Here is a 15,242-nt window from a genome sequence, read left to right as displayed (position 1 = left end):
CCTTTGCTCCAGGCTTTTCCTGTTAAACTGCCAGCACATGGAACCTGCCTGGAGGATAATTGCTGCTCCTGCTAGGACCAAACCTGTGGCGTTTGCACTGGTCAGAGATCTGCCCTTGCTGTGGGTTGTCAGTGACACACAGCAGTGATGAGTTGGGTTTGGTGCTGGTGCTCCTTCTTCTGCCACAAAGACCCCACTGCCCCGAGCCCCACACCGAGGAGTGGGGAGCTGCAGTGCCCAGGGCTCACAGCCTCCATTTCCAGACATTTTATTCCCTGGTCCAGAGACTGGCAGGGTAGCCCCAGACCACCGCAGCTTGCCAGGGGTTGTCCCAGCCCCATCCCCGTCATCTGTCCCATCACTCTGCTCCAGCCTGGTTTGCTGCATGTCCTGGGGCAAGTGTGTGGGGTCTGGCAGAGATCTGCAGGGGGTCCTGAGTTCTGGCCCCTTGTCAAATAGATCCCAGCACAGGTGCCAAAAGCCAGAGGTGCCCCAACCCTGGTGAGCAACCCCCATGGCAGGAGAGGCCCGGAGTGCCACCCAGCCTGCCCAGAGCCCAGTGAGCACCCAGCGAGCAGCAAGGACACAACAGGAGCAAAAATCTGGCTATTCCCAGATATAAGGGGACACAGATCCTCTCCTGTCACCATGGCACAGTCGTCCCTGGGAGAGGACCTGCTCCCCTCTCCATGGGATTGACACAGCGTGGGAACTTTCTTTTCTTTTAAACTGAAAAATAAAACCTTCCAAAGGAGAATCATTCCCTGAATGGCCACAAATGGGCACTTGAACGGCAGAGCCTCGGCGTGGAGAGGTGAGGCACTGCTCGGCTCTGCTGTCGGCCCACCGCGAAACTGCCATGAGAACAGCACTGTGCAGCCCATCAGTCTCGAGTGAGCCTCCGGACCTGCGGGGGTTAATCTGGGTCGGCTTACCCCGGCTGTCACAACAGCTCCACAGCACGGACCGTCTGCTCAGTGCATCCAGAGCTTCCAGAAAGGCAGGAATTCTCTGCAGGGATGTGTCTGACACGCTGCTCCCCCGTGCTGCTGGCAGGGTTCCTGCCTCGGTGGCTTGGGCTGGGAGTGGGCGCTCCCAGGATGGATGTTAGCCCAGTGCCTGGAGAGCTGGCGGGGCTGGGAGGTGCTGGGAAGGGCACACCTTGGCAAAGCAGGGTCCCGGGGGTGCCGGGACTCACACTCGCCCCATCCCTCCTCCCTCCACCCCGATGGAATGAGAGGAAGCTCCGGAGATTGCTCCATTGGCCGTAGAACGACCGTGTTAAGTGGGGAAATGAGTCCTGGGAGTGGAGGATGCGTTTTCCTTGAGGCTTTCCATAGGTGCACTTCATTATCCCTTAAACTCATGGGTTTCGTTAACCTGAAACCCATCTCCAGGACAAACCACAGCCCAAGGCAAGGCCCAAAGGGATGAGGAGCACTGGGACAGCAAAGCCGGGAGCTCGTGCCTGCTGGGGCTGCTCAGGCTGGCTCGGCTCAGAGCCCACTTGGTGCCAGCCTGAGGAACGGGCATGACTGGGGGCTGCTGGGCAGGGGAAGAGCAGATGGCAAAGGATCAGCCTGTACTGAGATGGTGCCAGGGAAGAAATGTGGCAGTGTCACCTCTGTGTCCTCTGGCTGTGGCCAAAACTCCCTGAGAGCCATCCCCACCGTGAGACTGGTCCCACGTTCCCTCCTGCCAGTGCCAAACAATGCTCCAGCCCTCACGAGTGCTGGGGATGGCCCAGGGCTCTCTGTCACAGCTCCTGGAAACCAGGGGAAGCTCGTTAAAGGATGTTATCCCTGGTCACCTCTTTTCCAGCCAGTGCCAGCATGAGCCCAGGAAGGAGCTCTTCCCTTTCTCTTCCTGCTTTATCTGGTGCCTTTCCCTGTCAACCTCGGGTTTCTAGGAAACGGCATCCCTCGTTGTGAAAGCCAATTTAAAACCATCACTCACATGGCAGTTTGTTTCATGGAAAGGAAAAGGCTGCTCTGAAATGATGGAATGAGCTTTGCTGCTGCTTTCCAGGAATGTACTTTAAACACAAGAGGTTTCAGTACCACAAATACTGAAAATCAAACCAGAAGTGCATTCCACAAGTCAATCAGGAGGGGAAAAAACAGCATGTGGTGTGGGCTTGGGAAGGCTAATGGCAGGTTTTGGGGACTGAGGGGAAGGTTGGTGTTGGGTTTTTACTTTTAATTTCTTCTGTAGTTCATGAAATAGGAAATTTTAAAAATCCCCCCCTTGAGAAAGCTTAAAAACACACTGCCTGGGAGCCCTGGGGCTTCCCCCCTGCTCTGGGAAGCTGCAAAGTGAAGAGATAAGAGAAATTCCTGGGTTTGTATAGCAAGTGACATCAAGATGCCTCATCTGTCCTGTCTGCAGCAGGAATGGCTTGCACTGGGTTGGGATAATCCTCACCAGGAATCCATTGCTACAGCTCCCCCATCCAGGAATGAAAATCCCTTTAACTGGTGATTTCACTCCAGGCTGGGAAAAAAAAAAAAAAAAATAGTTAAATAAATGGACAGAAAAGAATGACACCCTGACCTGCTCATAGACTGCACAGGGCAAACGAGTTAGAGTCTGAGCTGCCCCAAATTAATCCTTAGTGGAACTTGAGACTTTAAATACTCATCTGAATAACCACCCCCTAAAACTGAGTGTTCTTGATCATTAGACTGAGCATTGCTTAATATTCTTGGTCTGGCTATGGAGTGGACAACACCTGGAATGAGACCAGAAGCCTTTATTGAATAATTCTGGGGTTTAAGACATGTGAAAGGGAAGGAGAGAGGCAGGAGGGAGGTGGTGAGGACATCAGTGCTTGTGTCTCAGACTAAAAATGGCTGCAAGGGGAGCCTCAGGAATTCTCCTGAGCTGCAGGAACCCATTTTGAATTGCAGGAAGTGTCCTGACCAACCTGGGGCAGGCAGCTCGAGACTCCAGCCCTTCATCAGCCCTTGCAAATCCCACCTGGCCCCTCTCCTGAGAACATCCCATCCAGACTCACCACTGCATCCTCCAAGCTTCGGAGGCAGGCAGGAGCAGCACAGGGACTGTTAATGGAATTGGGTCCAGTTCTCCATGGCAACGAGCAAGAACTGGGTCAGTGCAGGATGCAAGGAGCCAAGCACTCCCGGGAGTTTTAAAAGTAAACACTAGCCAGAAAATAAGGCACGAGGAGCCAGGGTGGGGGGGCAAGGGCACCCTGAGACCCCCAGAGCTGAAGCAGAGCCCCCATCACCACATGTCGCAGAAAGCAGAAGGATCCCAGTCCTGCCCAGGGAGGGGGGGCACAGGAAGGCTCCTGTGGGTACTTCTGCACAAGATAGTGGATCCAGGGCTGCACAGAGCAGGGGCTGCCTGGTCCCCGAGGCACACACAGCCCTCCACAGCTACAGTGAGCAACTGAGCCTCAAAAATTCCCTCAGCCACAGCCACCCTGTCCCCTATGCCCCACTGCTTTGAGCCAAGTGCCTTCTCTCCACATGGCCCTTGCTCTCCTGCCTCCCTGGCTCTAATTTGTGCCTGTTTATTTACACAGGCAAGCAGGCTGACATCCGTCACTGGGATTCTCTGTGCAGAGGCTGTCTGTATGAAAATCCTCATTACAGCTCCTCGCTGACAGGAGCTGTGCTGGGCTTGCTGCCTTTGATCAGGCAGCTGCTGGGATGGAGCCTGGCTCTGTGTGATGCAGCCGCTGTCTTTGCTCTGCGCTCAGCAGTGCCTGGCAGAGACTGCAGTGTGCCCCTGCTAGTGCACAGGTGCCTCTGCCACCACAGCCCACCAGAAATCACCTGAGTGATGGGGCTAGGGCTGGGCTGTCGGGGCAGTAGCGATGGGGGAAGTGGTTTGAGTGGGCTGCAGGGCAGAGCAGGAAGAACTGGATGGAACTGGATAATTTTTAAGGTCCCTTCCAACCCAAACCATTCCATGGTTCGAGGAAATTAAACACCAGAACAATGAGAAAATTACCTGCAGAGTCTTCTCAAGGCCCATTAGAGCCACAAATTCGGCTGTCGTGGTTACTGATGGTTGCAAGGAACCATCACCACCTTCAGCTGGATTGATGATTTAATTGATACCTGGGCTCTGAGCTTTCATGTACCAAAATATATGTCCATCATTTGGCAAACCTTTGCCCTTCATTTTTCATTAAAATCCATCTGTTCTGTTCCCAGTGTGTCACCCTGATGTGAATAACTTCTCTTGAATGGTGTCTTCATTTGTAAAATGGGCTTTTTAATCCTGCTCCACCTGATAATGAATTAAATACTCTCTTAACATTCACACAGCACCTGGAGGATGGAGAGAAGTGCTGCTGATGACAAAATTACACTGTTATTTTATTTCACTCACTGCACAAATACACAGCAGCACCCTCTGGGCCCATTGAGCACCTTCATCCTTGTGCCACAATGGAGCCTGAGCCCTGTCCCCTGCACAGCCACACCCGGCCCCAGCTACAGCCTCAGGCATTTCCCAACCCAGTCCCCACCACGGGGGCCCAAGGTGGCCAGCATGGAGATGGCCGAAGCGTGGCGCATGGCCTGGGAAGGTGGGCAAGGGGGGAAGTGGCCAGGTGGGGATGCTCCCTCTGTGTCACTGCTCCCTCTGTGTCACTGCCACCCTCCCTGCCAAGGGCAGGCAGCACTGGAGCAGCTTGGGGCTGGTTAATGGCACGGGAGCCCTTTTATCCCTGATGGCATGGGGTACATCAGGTGTCACATACAGAACACCTGTGTTCTCAAGGCTCCTCAGCCAGGTGGGATTTTCCCCTGGATTGATCAAGGTAACCAATCCTACCACATATGGTTCCATGGGAGCTGGGATCTACCCCCTGTGCCCTCTGCACAGCCCTTCCCGTGTGTCTGGGCCCCTGCACTGTGTTTAACCTGGATTTCCCCTCAATCCTCTTAGAGAATCAGAGAATCTCCTGAGTTGGAAGGAATCCATCAGGATCAAGTCCAGTTCCTGGCCTTGCACAAACCCCCCAACAATGCCACCCTGGGCATCCGTGGCAGCGCTGTCCAAAGGCTCCCAGAGCTCTGTCAGCCTCAGGGCCATGCCCATTCCCTGGGGAGCCTGGGCAGTGCCAGCACCCTCTGGGGAAGAACCTTTCCTGATATCCAGCCTGACCCTCCCTGGCCCAGCATGAACCATTCCCTCAGGTGGAGACAGGCTCAGCAGGAGGCAGGTGGGAGGGAAGCACTTCCTGGACCTCCTGTCCAGAAATCCCCCTGCTCCACTCCCAGCTCCAGGCCAGTGCTGCTGGGTGATGCCTCAGCAGAACCCAAGAGATGCCCAATTATCCATGGACCCAAGTGACCGGAAACCAGGGTAGTGGAGGAATTTGTAATTAAATTGCCATTAGATGGGTAACAGATTGTCTGGCAGCTGACAGTGAGTGAAAATGCTCCATTCTGTCATGTTTTATCAGCATGAAAACCATTTGCAAGTGCTCTAATTACATTCCTAATTGCCAATGTGATTAGGGACCTGCAGCTGTTCATTAAGCGTGTGTCACCCTCAGCCAGCAATCTGGAAGAGAGAATATTTAATTAATTGAATAGCACATTGGATGAGGAGATGGCCGGACCTGAAAGCTGGGAGCCTTGTGCTGAACAGAGCTGGTGGGCAGCAGCCTCCTCCTTCCAGCTCTGGGCCCGGTGTCACACAGCCTCTGTTGGGAACCTAATAATATAAAAATGCAGGAGCTCTCCTGCCCTGATGTCCAGCCAAATTTATATCTTCTTGGCCGGTCATGCTTCTCATCAGTGGAACAGTGTGATCCACATGGCTGCCCACCCACCAGGGCTCAGCCCCAGAGAGGGACAAGACCTTCAAGGTGCCCCTTTCCCTGACACTCCATCCCTCTTGGCCACTCTTCCCAGCCCTCCCTTGTTCCCAGCCTTCTCTTTGTCTTGTACTTTTTCCTTCCTCAAACACACCGACAGCTCACGTGGGGTTTCCTGTTGGAACAGGATGCCCAGAGCAGCTGTGGCTGCCCCATCCCTGGAAGTGTTCAGGGCCAGGTTGGATGGAGCTTGAAGCAACCTGGGATAATGGAAGTTGTCCCTGTCCATGGCCAAGGGTTGGAACCAGATGTTTTTTAAGGTCCCTTCCAACCCAAACCATTCCATGATTCCATTTGCTATGGTTCTACTTCCAGCTCTCCCTGCTTGCCCGAGGAGCCACACAGAGAGAGGCAAAAACACAAGTGCATCCAGATCAGCTCATTTCTTCAAATTTAACATACTCCAGTGCCTTAAAATATTCCTGGTCACAACAGGGAGAGTCTTAGGAGGCTTCACCTTAATCCCTGTTTAATTTCCACTTAAGAAAATATCACTGTGGATGTTTAATAAGAATTAATTCTGGGTTTTGCACAGTTACTTTCAATTAAATAGCCCCAAGTGCTCCATGACTCTTCAAACAGACATTAAAGCACATCGAATCCTGCTCCCCAACCATTAACTCCAGTGCTTCTGTCTCTGCAGCCTGGAGCTGTCAGTCCTGCACTCACTCCAGTGCTGAGGGATGATGTGGGGCTGCAGCTCCAGGCTGGCTCTATCCTGCCATGGGCCCATTTGGGATGATGCCAGGTCCCTCTCAGCCTGGACATCATTTTATGACAAACACTGGAGCTTTCTCTGAAGGGTGGGGGCTGCCTGTAGTCACAGTCAGGCTGTGAAATAATTCATGTGAGGGAGAGCAGAGCCTGGTATTGGGTCAAGGTGCTTGGAGGAAGGGACACCCAGAGAATGTCCCAGCCCCTCTGCCCACTCTCTGAGCTCCCCACAAGTGTGCAAACCTTTCTCTGGCCCTGCTGCCCCAGGCCTGGGAAGTTGCCTTTATAAAAATTGGGAAGTAAATTAAAAAAATAGGGAGTCCACTAGAGAGCAAATTATTCCTCCTTTCATCTTCTTGCATACTTTTTTTTTTCCTGCTGCCTAAGTGCAGTGCTTTGCACTTGTCATTATTGAATTTTCTATCTTTGATTTTGGGCTATTTTTTCAGCATGAGGAGATTATCCTTAATTCCAAGCCTGCTTCCCTCCCTGCAAGCCTGCAGCACACAGGAACATGGAATCTTTTAGATTGAAAAAGTGCTCTGAGACCATCAATCCCAACCGTGCTCCCAACACTGCCAAGCCCACCACTGTCCATGTCCCCAGGTGCCACATCCACAGGACCCATCCCCAGGCAGTACCTCTCCCCTCTGCTGGGAAATTACTCTGTTTCACTTTCAGACACTTTTGGGGTGCAAGTGCTGACAGTGACGCTGGTCCCTGCCCAAACTGTTCCATTCAGCAGCTGCAGCCCCAAATCCCAGAAAACTGCCCCCATCAACCCCCATCCATCTCTACCAAAGGTACTCATGGAAATTTGGGCGCTCCAAGGAACCACCTCTCTGAGCTGCGGCACTTCACTGGGTGAGTGGCAGCAGGAGCATGTGACAGGAGAGGAAGGAAGCTACAGCCTGATCAGGATGAAAACAAATTTTCTATCCACTGGTGAAAATGGGTTCAATAAATATCTGCCCCACCACAGTCATTTCCCACAACAAAGGCCTTCCTTCTCTCCCACTGCCCCCTCTCCGTGCTGGGATGATGTGCGTGCCGAGAGCCACAGCTCTGAAACCTTGGCTGCAGAAGAAAAACACCTCCTAAAGTCACCTTTCCTGCTCATCCTGTCCCCCCTCCCCCCAAGTAAATCCTAGGAGCTTGATCTGTGGAGCTCAATGGAGCTCACTGCAGCCCTGCAGGATGGAGTGAGGCATGGGAATCAGACAAAAACACCAGTGGAGAGGGAGATGAGAATACACAGTGTGGATTTGGCTGTCTTACCTTGGATGTTTTCTTTGGGAGAACCCTGGGCTTGAGCACCAGGCTCTGGAGCCAGGGAGCCCTTGCTCTGACAAATCACTTCCAGGACACAGGGCAAGGAAAGGCAAATGGTCATTCAGGTGTTCAGACCATCCTCGATCCTATTGCCCCATGGGATGAGCTCTTCTCCATTGCTTCTTGCATCCTCCCCGCTTCCTGCTCCAAATTCCTCTCTCTCTCCTCTCCATCACCTCTTGTATCCTCCCTTGCTTCCTGCTCCCAGTCCTTCTCCCTGCTCCCAGTTCTCCTTCCTCCTTTCCATCCCCTCTTGTACCCTGGCTCGGTCCCTGCTCCCTGTCCCTCTCCCTGTTCTCGGCTGCTCTCTCTGTCCCTGTGCCTCTCAGTCCCTCCTACCAGTTCTCAAACCCTCACTCACTCCCTGGTCCTGGTCCTCTCCTTACTCCCCATGGCTCGAGCATCCTTTACCCAGGAGTTGCCCCTCAGCTCTATCTCCCTCTCCATTCCCCTTTCCTCACAGCCCCTGCCCCTTGCCACGTCCCAAACTCAGGAGGAACCCGAGGCGTGGTGTGTGTCAGCCACTACCTGGGCACGTGTGTGCCAATTTCGCACCTCACGGCAGGCACAGGGGCTCTGCAGAGCCGATTCCCAGGAGCCAGGACGCCACCGCCAGCCTGCTCCTCCTCCGTGACTCCAGGAAAAGCCCGGCTCTCATTAGCGTGGATTGCATCGTCCCCGCCCGTGGGTCACTGGAGTCAGACGGTGAATTCATCACAAGCAAAGGGATGAACGAGGCAGTCTGGAGCCTCCGGCTCTGCTCAGTCCCATCCTCTGCAGGGCTGGGACCCAATTAGAGCTGAGTGCCGCAGGCTTCCGTCCACCAGCACACACTAAATGACTGCTCCTGTTCACATTAGAGCGCCTGGAGAGACACTGGGCAACAATTACTCCCTCTAATTAATGGCCAGATTAAAACAGGGCTCAGTTCTACCCAGTAATTTGAAAATGAGAGACTCCATAACCATCCCCAGCACATGAGAGCATCATCCTTATAAGGACCTTTTAAATTAAGATCTTTGAGCTACTGTTACACAGAGGCCATGAATTACTGTCTGTGTTTAAAACAGACACATTATTTATTGAACCCATGGAATTAAGCCTTCCTAGTCTGCTGGAGACCTCGAGCAGATGATTCGAAGCCTGGTGCTGGCAGCCCTGGCCATGCAGCTTGCTGGGGCCAGGCACGGCCAGGCTAATTCACAGCTCCAGGTTGTGCAGCATGACACAACATTAACCAGCCCAACTTCAGGAAATCCAGATTTATATTGTTTTAATTAGACTGGTCTCTTTAATCCCCAAGTGCACGCAGGAACAATGGTACACGGTGGCACAGAGGGGGTGTTACCTCTCCCTCAGCCAGACCCACTTTGCAGGTTGCCATTAAGATTCACACCCACAATGACAGCATCAAGCACATGCCTCATTCCTCCCAAGTCATCAGCGAGATCTTTGGAATGATTTTGAGAAGATAAACCTGAGGCTGTTAGAGAAAAGACCTTGAACTGAACACGTCAGAGGCTCTGCAGCATGTTTGGTATGCAGCATCCATGCTGGGGAGGGAATGTTCCTGTGCTGGAAAATGAGTCCAGAAGAGGAACGAGGCATTTGGAATATGTGATCAGCCATTGTGTCCCTCGAAGCAGGGAAGATGGGCACAGCCCTGTGCCATGGAGTGAGGGACAGGAGGGCTCTGAGGTAGCGAGAGCTGGACGTGTGTCCAATACATCCACAGCATCGGGGCTGGGAATGCAAATGAAATTTTGTGGAAGAAAATGGATGATGGTAAAATAGTTCAGCACAGAACTGGGCCGGTAAATAGAACAGGACTACACAAATGGAGGAGCCAGGGAAATGTCCTCTTTGTGTTGTTTTCCTTCCCCATTTCCAAACCCTCTATGAGGTTGCAGCATGCTGTGCTGGCTGCCAGGGAAGAAATATGATTTAAACAGAGAAAAACTACCACAGTCGGGTTTTTTTGGGGGGGGAAAAGTAGTGCACATTCCCACCTTTAGCTCAGCATCAAATGTGGTGCTTAAATCCCCTCCATCACCAAAGGTGCTTGACCTAAGCTTGACCTAAGTAGTGGTGTGACATGGGAGCAATGGTGACAGGGAGGGGAGGCATCCCTGTGCCATTCCCACAGCATCCCCCAGCACAGGGAGGCATGAGCCACATGGTGCACAACACAGGGAAAAAAAACAGGGTGTTGGTGACACAGAGGAGCCATGGAGAGGGTGAGCAGGAGCAGCTGCCTTTTTTCCTGCACAACATCCCAAGCTTAGTGCCTCTGGCTCGGTATCTGCCATCACTGCAGGATGCTGTTACATTACTTCCAAAGCTGCTTTTGTTGACCCAAGTCTTGAAAATTAAGCAGAAACTGCTACCTGGACAAAAAAAATCAAATCTCCCTCCAGTCCCCAAACAGAGTCTTGGGTAGTGGCTCCTTGCCCTGTGAGGCTCTGGTGGCAGGGACAGCAGGGAGGGAGAGCCCAGCCCAGCCCCAGAGCCAACGCTGTGCAGTAAATCACAGCACAACAACCCCGAGTGGCCCGTGGATCATTTATCATCCTGCATGCACAGGAAGGCAGCAAGGAGATGATAAAAGTCTGTTCAGATTAATGGCTTGAGGAATTAGAGAGGAAGGAAATTGCATCAGCACTGGAATTCCTCAGCCCTGTGCTGGAAAACACCTCCCTGATGGTGCTAATTGCATGAGCCACACAATCACACCTCTGCCGTGTAACCCTTTAGTCTGGACGCTGTGTAACTCTTTAGTACAGATACATTCATACTGCACAAAGGTTTTCCTTTCTTCCCTAACTCCTAGCACAGGTACTTTCCATCACCACCAACCTTAGGACATATCAAGGTTTTGGGCCAGTCTCCTTCCCTATTCCCCAGGCTGCTGATGCTGTGTCCTGATCCCAGAAACATCTTCAAGAAAATTAAAAATAAAAAGTAAGAGTTTTTTGGGTTTTTTTTACAAAACCTGATGAAAAGCTGAAATAAAATTAATACACCTAAGGCAAAAAGATAATAGTTGAAACCAGAATTCCCCCTTTCTCCCTTTTTTCCCCTGCGTGTGTACCCATATACACATATTTAGAGAACTTCAAACAATTTCCATTCCATTTCAGCTGATCTTTTAACTCATTTCCAAGCACTTTGTAAAATGAAAAGACATGGGAGCTCCTCCTCCTGGAAATGCCAAGACCCAGTTTCTGCATCAATCATTTCAAACCATTTATCCACTCATCAGTTTTTTGGACCAAGGAGTCACTGAAGCTGCACATGCATCTGCAGGCAGCTGGATTTTAAATTAAAAAAATTAGGCAAAGCTTAATCCAGGGCTTCCAGGGGCTCTGCCTGTGAAGAGATGGCTGAGATGTGGCTGAGATGAGGAGAAGGGCTGGGCTGGGGTGATGAGCTCCAGTGGGGTGACAGGCTTCCCTTCTCCTGCATCCTTCCCAGCCCTGATGAACCAGCCCTGGGGTCTCCAGCAGGTCTGGCTGTGACACACCTCTCACTTAATCCCTTTGGATAGAGAGGGAGTTTACCCCTTCAGCCCCAGCTCACAGCCCCCTGCACCCTGCTGCTGCTGCTCAAGTGTTTATTTCAGCCTACTGGGAACAAAAAAAAAGGAATACAAAAGTAGAATAGAAGGTTTATTTACTTGCAGAAAAGGCAGCGCTGGAGCTGAGTTCTGGCCATAAGCACAAGAAATATAAATAGCACAGAGAGAGAAAGGAAATTCAGGAGTTGTTTTGGGAAGCATGGCTTGGATGGATTTAACAGCTCTGGCTCCTTCTGATGGCATTGTGCTGGGACATCAGATTAAACCAAAAAAGCACAACTTCTGCCCAGGAATCATCAGGAGACAGCTTTTGCATACAAGCCATGGCAGTAACTTCCCTCAGTAAAATCCATGGGTAGTGATGAAGTTCTGGGACATTCACTCCATATTTCCATCTTTTATGGCAACAGTTGCTATTAAATAAAAATTTTCTCTCTTGTATTGCCAGGCTGGTGACAGCCCCGGCTGCCACCGCAGGCATGAACACATCCATGGATTTCCAAACCCCCGTGTGTGAAACTGGACTGAAATGGGAGCCCTCTGGTGCTGCTGGCCTGGAGCAAAGGTTTGTGCTGGTCAGGGGGCTGTGCTTGGGCACAGCTCTCCTGAGCTCCTGTGTCTGCCTGGTGCTGGCTGGGAGCTCCAGGCAAGGGGGGTCAGGGATGAAGTGAAAGGGATGTGGTGGGGACAGGGATCCCTTGGCATGGAGTCTTGGCAGAAAAAAAACACATTTTAACATTGTGTTGGCCTTAAATGAGTTTTCACCTTTCCACATACCTTCCAAAGGTTTAGATCTAGATTACTTGACTGACCAGCTCATCCCCATGGAACTGCAAGAGACTGGGTGGCTGCTGCTGACACATGGGGACAAGATTATTATTGATTTTCCAATGAAAACCCAACAATACAGCCAGAGCCAAACAACCTCCTAACCCCTCATCATGTGGGTTCTTGACATGTGTTTTCTACATTTCAACATTTTCTCCCCTCAGTACAGAAAGGGCTCTCAGACTCTGCAGCTGGCACAGCTAACCCCTCCACCCCCACAAACACACACCAGATCAGGGCAAAGTATTTCTTTTTCAGCCCAGTATTAAAGCAAGAAAACAAATAAAACCACTCTGTATTTCTCCAAAATAGGAGTATTACCATTTTCTTATTGAACTGTTTCATTGGGATGGGGTTTGTTTCATTTTATTCTGAAAAAAAAAAAAACAAACCCACATTGCATTTAAGAACATCAATTTGGAAAGAGAAATAGGCTTGTTTTCCTTTTAAAAAAATAACAAAATTAAACACTTCAGCAGAGTTGTTTTCCAGCAATAGGCCACCCAGTTCCTCTCCCAAGCAGGAGAATTCTGCCTTTGCTAGGCCCTGCTCCAGCAGCTTCTGCCTTGTTTAAATTACAGTCAGAACCAATTACCACTGCCACCAGCCCAGACTTCCCTCAGCTGCATTTTTTGTCTGACAGGGTAAAATCCTATTCATGCAGTATTTTGCAATAATTTTCTCTCTGAAAACAATTTTCCCCTGACTCCTAGAGACCTGATTTGAAGATTAATTTTCCTCTCACCAGTTTTTCTCCTTTCATTTCTTTTTTCTTTTTTTTTTCCTTTTTTTTTTTATTTTCTTTAACTGCTGGGAAAAAGATAAAAGTTTTCTTTTCCTGATTTATCTGATTTCTCAGCAGTGCCAACCCCAGCCTTTCCCTTGCTGCCCCAGGGCTGCAGGCACAGAGAGGAGGCAGAGGAGGGATTGCAAAGGGGGTTATTCAAGAGGAGGGGGCACTTTCCCACCCATGAAGGGGATCTGATGGCTGATGGGATGCAGGGCAGGAGCAGCACAGCTGCCCCGACCCCTCCTACAGGCTGAGCCTTCCAGACCCTTCCAGCCATTTGAGCCATGCTCAGACAAGCACAGCTCAACTCTCAGCCCTGGCAATGCTGCTGCATACATGAGGAAAGAGGCTTATGGAAGTGCTCCATTAACAATTCCAATCTGCACTTGAGGCTTTTGCCCTTTCTATAAAAACCTGCCCATATTTTCTGAGCCCGTCATGGTGACAGAACAGCAGCTGCCAGAAGTGAGTTCCTGTGCTCCACACTCTCCTGTCCATGCCTAAATCCCTAGAGGAAGCTAGAGACATGCTCCTGCTGTCCCAGCAAGATGGAGACTAGCCCAGGAGGCTTTTCCCAGGAACAACTTCCCATGAGGTTCTGCTCCTCACCCCCAGTGAGGCAGTGCCTGGATGGGGCTGGGCATGAGCCCTCCCCTCCACTGGGCTCCACAGCACCAGGCTCAGTGCCCTCAGCTCCAGGGAGAAAAGGAGAATGGGACAAACTGAGCACGGGGAATGCCACCAAGAAGACCTCCCTGATTTCCATTCACCCTCATTCCTCACCTGGCTCTGCCTCCTTCCTTTTGCTCTGCTCTGAGTTAGTCCAAGAGCCTCTTCCTTGTTGGTTTTCCCTTCTACCAATGAAGGTGGCTGCCATGCCTCCACTCAGCTGTAACCTTGGAAATAACAGTTATTTACCTTCCTAAACTTATGTTGTTTGCCCAGTTACCGAGCTCACCGAACCTCTGCTAAAAGAGAGCAGAGGAGCAGCCAAGTCCACCCACTGCCAGCCAAGGGGGATGAGACCTTTTGTCTCTAGAGAAGCATCCAGGGGATTGTGAGCAGCAGTAGCAGCCCCCCATCCTCCACCTGAGATCACCCTGAGCCCAGGCAGGAGACCTGTCCACACCTGGTGCAGCCTGGGGACGCCTCTGCCTTTCCTGGAGGAGAAGCAAAAGTCACCCAGGAGTCATACCCACTGACTGTGCCCGTGCCACTGCACCCAGCATGGAAAAAGCCAATTCCAGAGACAGAGCCTCTCCTGCTCCAGTCAATGCCACACAGGAGGGACCAGCCAGAAGGGAGGGACCCCAGTACACCCCAATCCCCTGGGTTGTTCCGAACCGCTGGCTCGGGCACTGCACTTTATCCAGGGGGAGTTTATTTGCTCCAATCGCTTTTTGGGTCACCTCAACAATACTAATGGCAACACTCCTGTTTTCAAGCTTTTCTGCTAAGCTGAAGCACTTTCCCTCTCCTCTTGAGTCATTTAAAGGCAGTTAATGAAGAGTAGAAGCCCTTACCAGGTTTTTTTCCCCACTATCATGTATAATAAATGCGGGTTTGATTAAATTTTTACATGCTGCTTAATGCATCAAACAGGAATTTGCTATTCCCCTGGCAGCATGACAGAAACCCCTCCTCAACACAGCACTCATTCCCTAGACTGATCTGCAGTGTCACTTCCCTGGGAAGAAAAGCTGGCAGTGACAGTTTCCTGGGGGATGCCGAGACAACAGCTGCTCCAAGGTTTTCAATCAGCATGCCTTCATTTCACAACTCCAATGCAAACATGTTTATGGTAAATAACCCATCTCAGATGGAGAGAACCAGGTAACTCTCCCATCTGTGCAAACAAACATTTGCTCCTAGCAGAAACTTGGATTTTTGCTCATTCAGAGCCCTGTATAACTGAGAAAACCCAAGGATCTGCTTAAACCAGCCTTAGCCAAACTCAAGGCTCATTAAATAACATCTCAGCTTTGGCTGGGAAACTATTTTAGGGAATGTGGGTGTTTTTCCAAAGGCTATGTGTGTTCTGCAATATCTCCAGGGTATTTATAACAGGCTACTGGGCATCCCAGGAAAATCCCTCAGGCATCTCAGCACCCCCACCCATGGCAGGGGGGCTGGAACTA

The 15,242-nt window shown here is 51.1% G+C and overlaps 1 protein-coding gene across 2 annotated transcripts in view; it reads left to right on the top strand.

Annotated features, from left to right (window-relative positions):
* MID2 (midline 2) overlaps positions 1–2,499 on the top strand; it is a 67,566-nt gene extending 65,067 nt beyond the window's left edge. For both annotated transcript variants that reach the window (XM_053990168.1, XM_053990169.1), the window contains exon 11: positions 13–2,499. In XM_053990168.1, the coding sequence (XP_053846143.1) occupies positions 13–148 (136 nt within the window). In that variant the 3' untranslated portion in view covers positions 149–2,499. The remainder of the gene's footprint in view (positions 1–12) is intronic.
* The last annotated feature ends 12,743 nt before the right edge of the window (positions 2,500–15,242 follow it).

Source organism: Vidua macroura, chromosome 14 (genome assembly GCF_024509145.1).
Source record: "Vidua macroura isolate BioBank_ID:100142 chromosome 14, ASM2450914v1, whole genome shotgun sequence".
NCBI classification, from domain to species: domain Eukaryota; kingdom Metazoa; phylum Chordata; class Aves; order Passeriformes; family Viduidae; genus Vidua; species Vidua macroura.
This window is presented reverse-complemented; position numbering and strand designations above follow the sequence as displayed.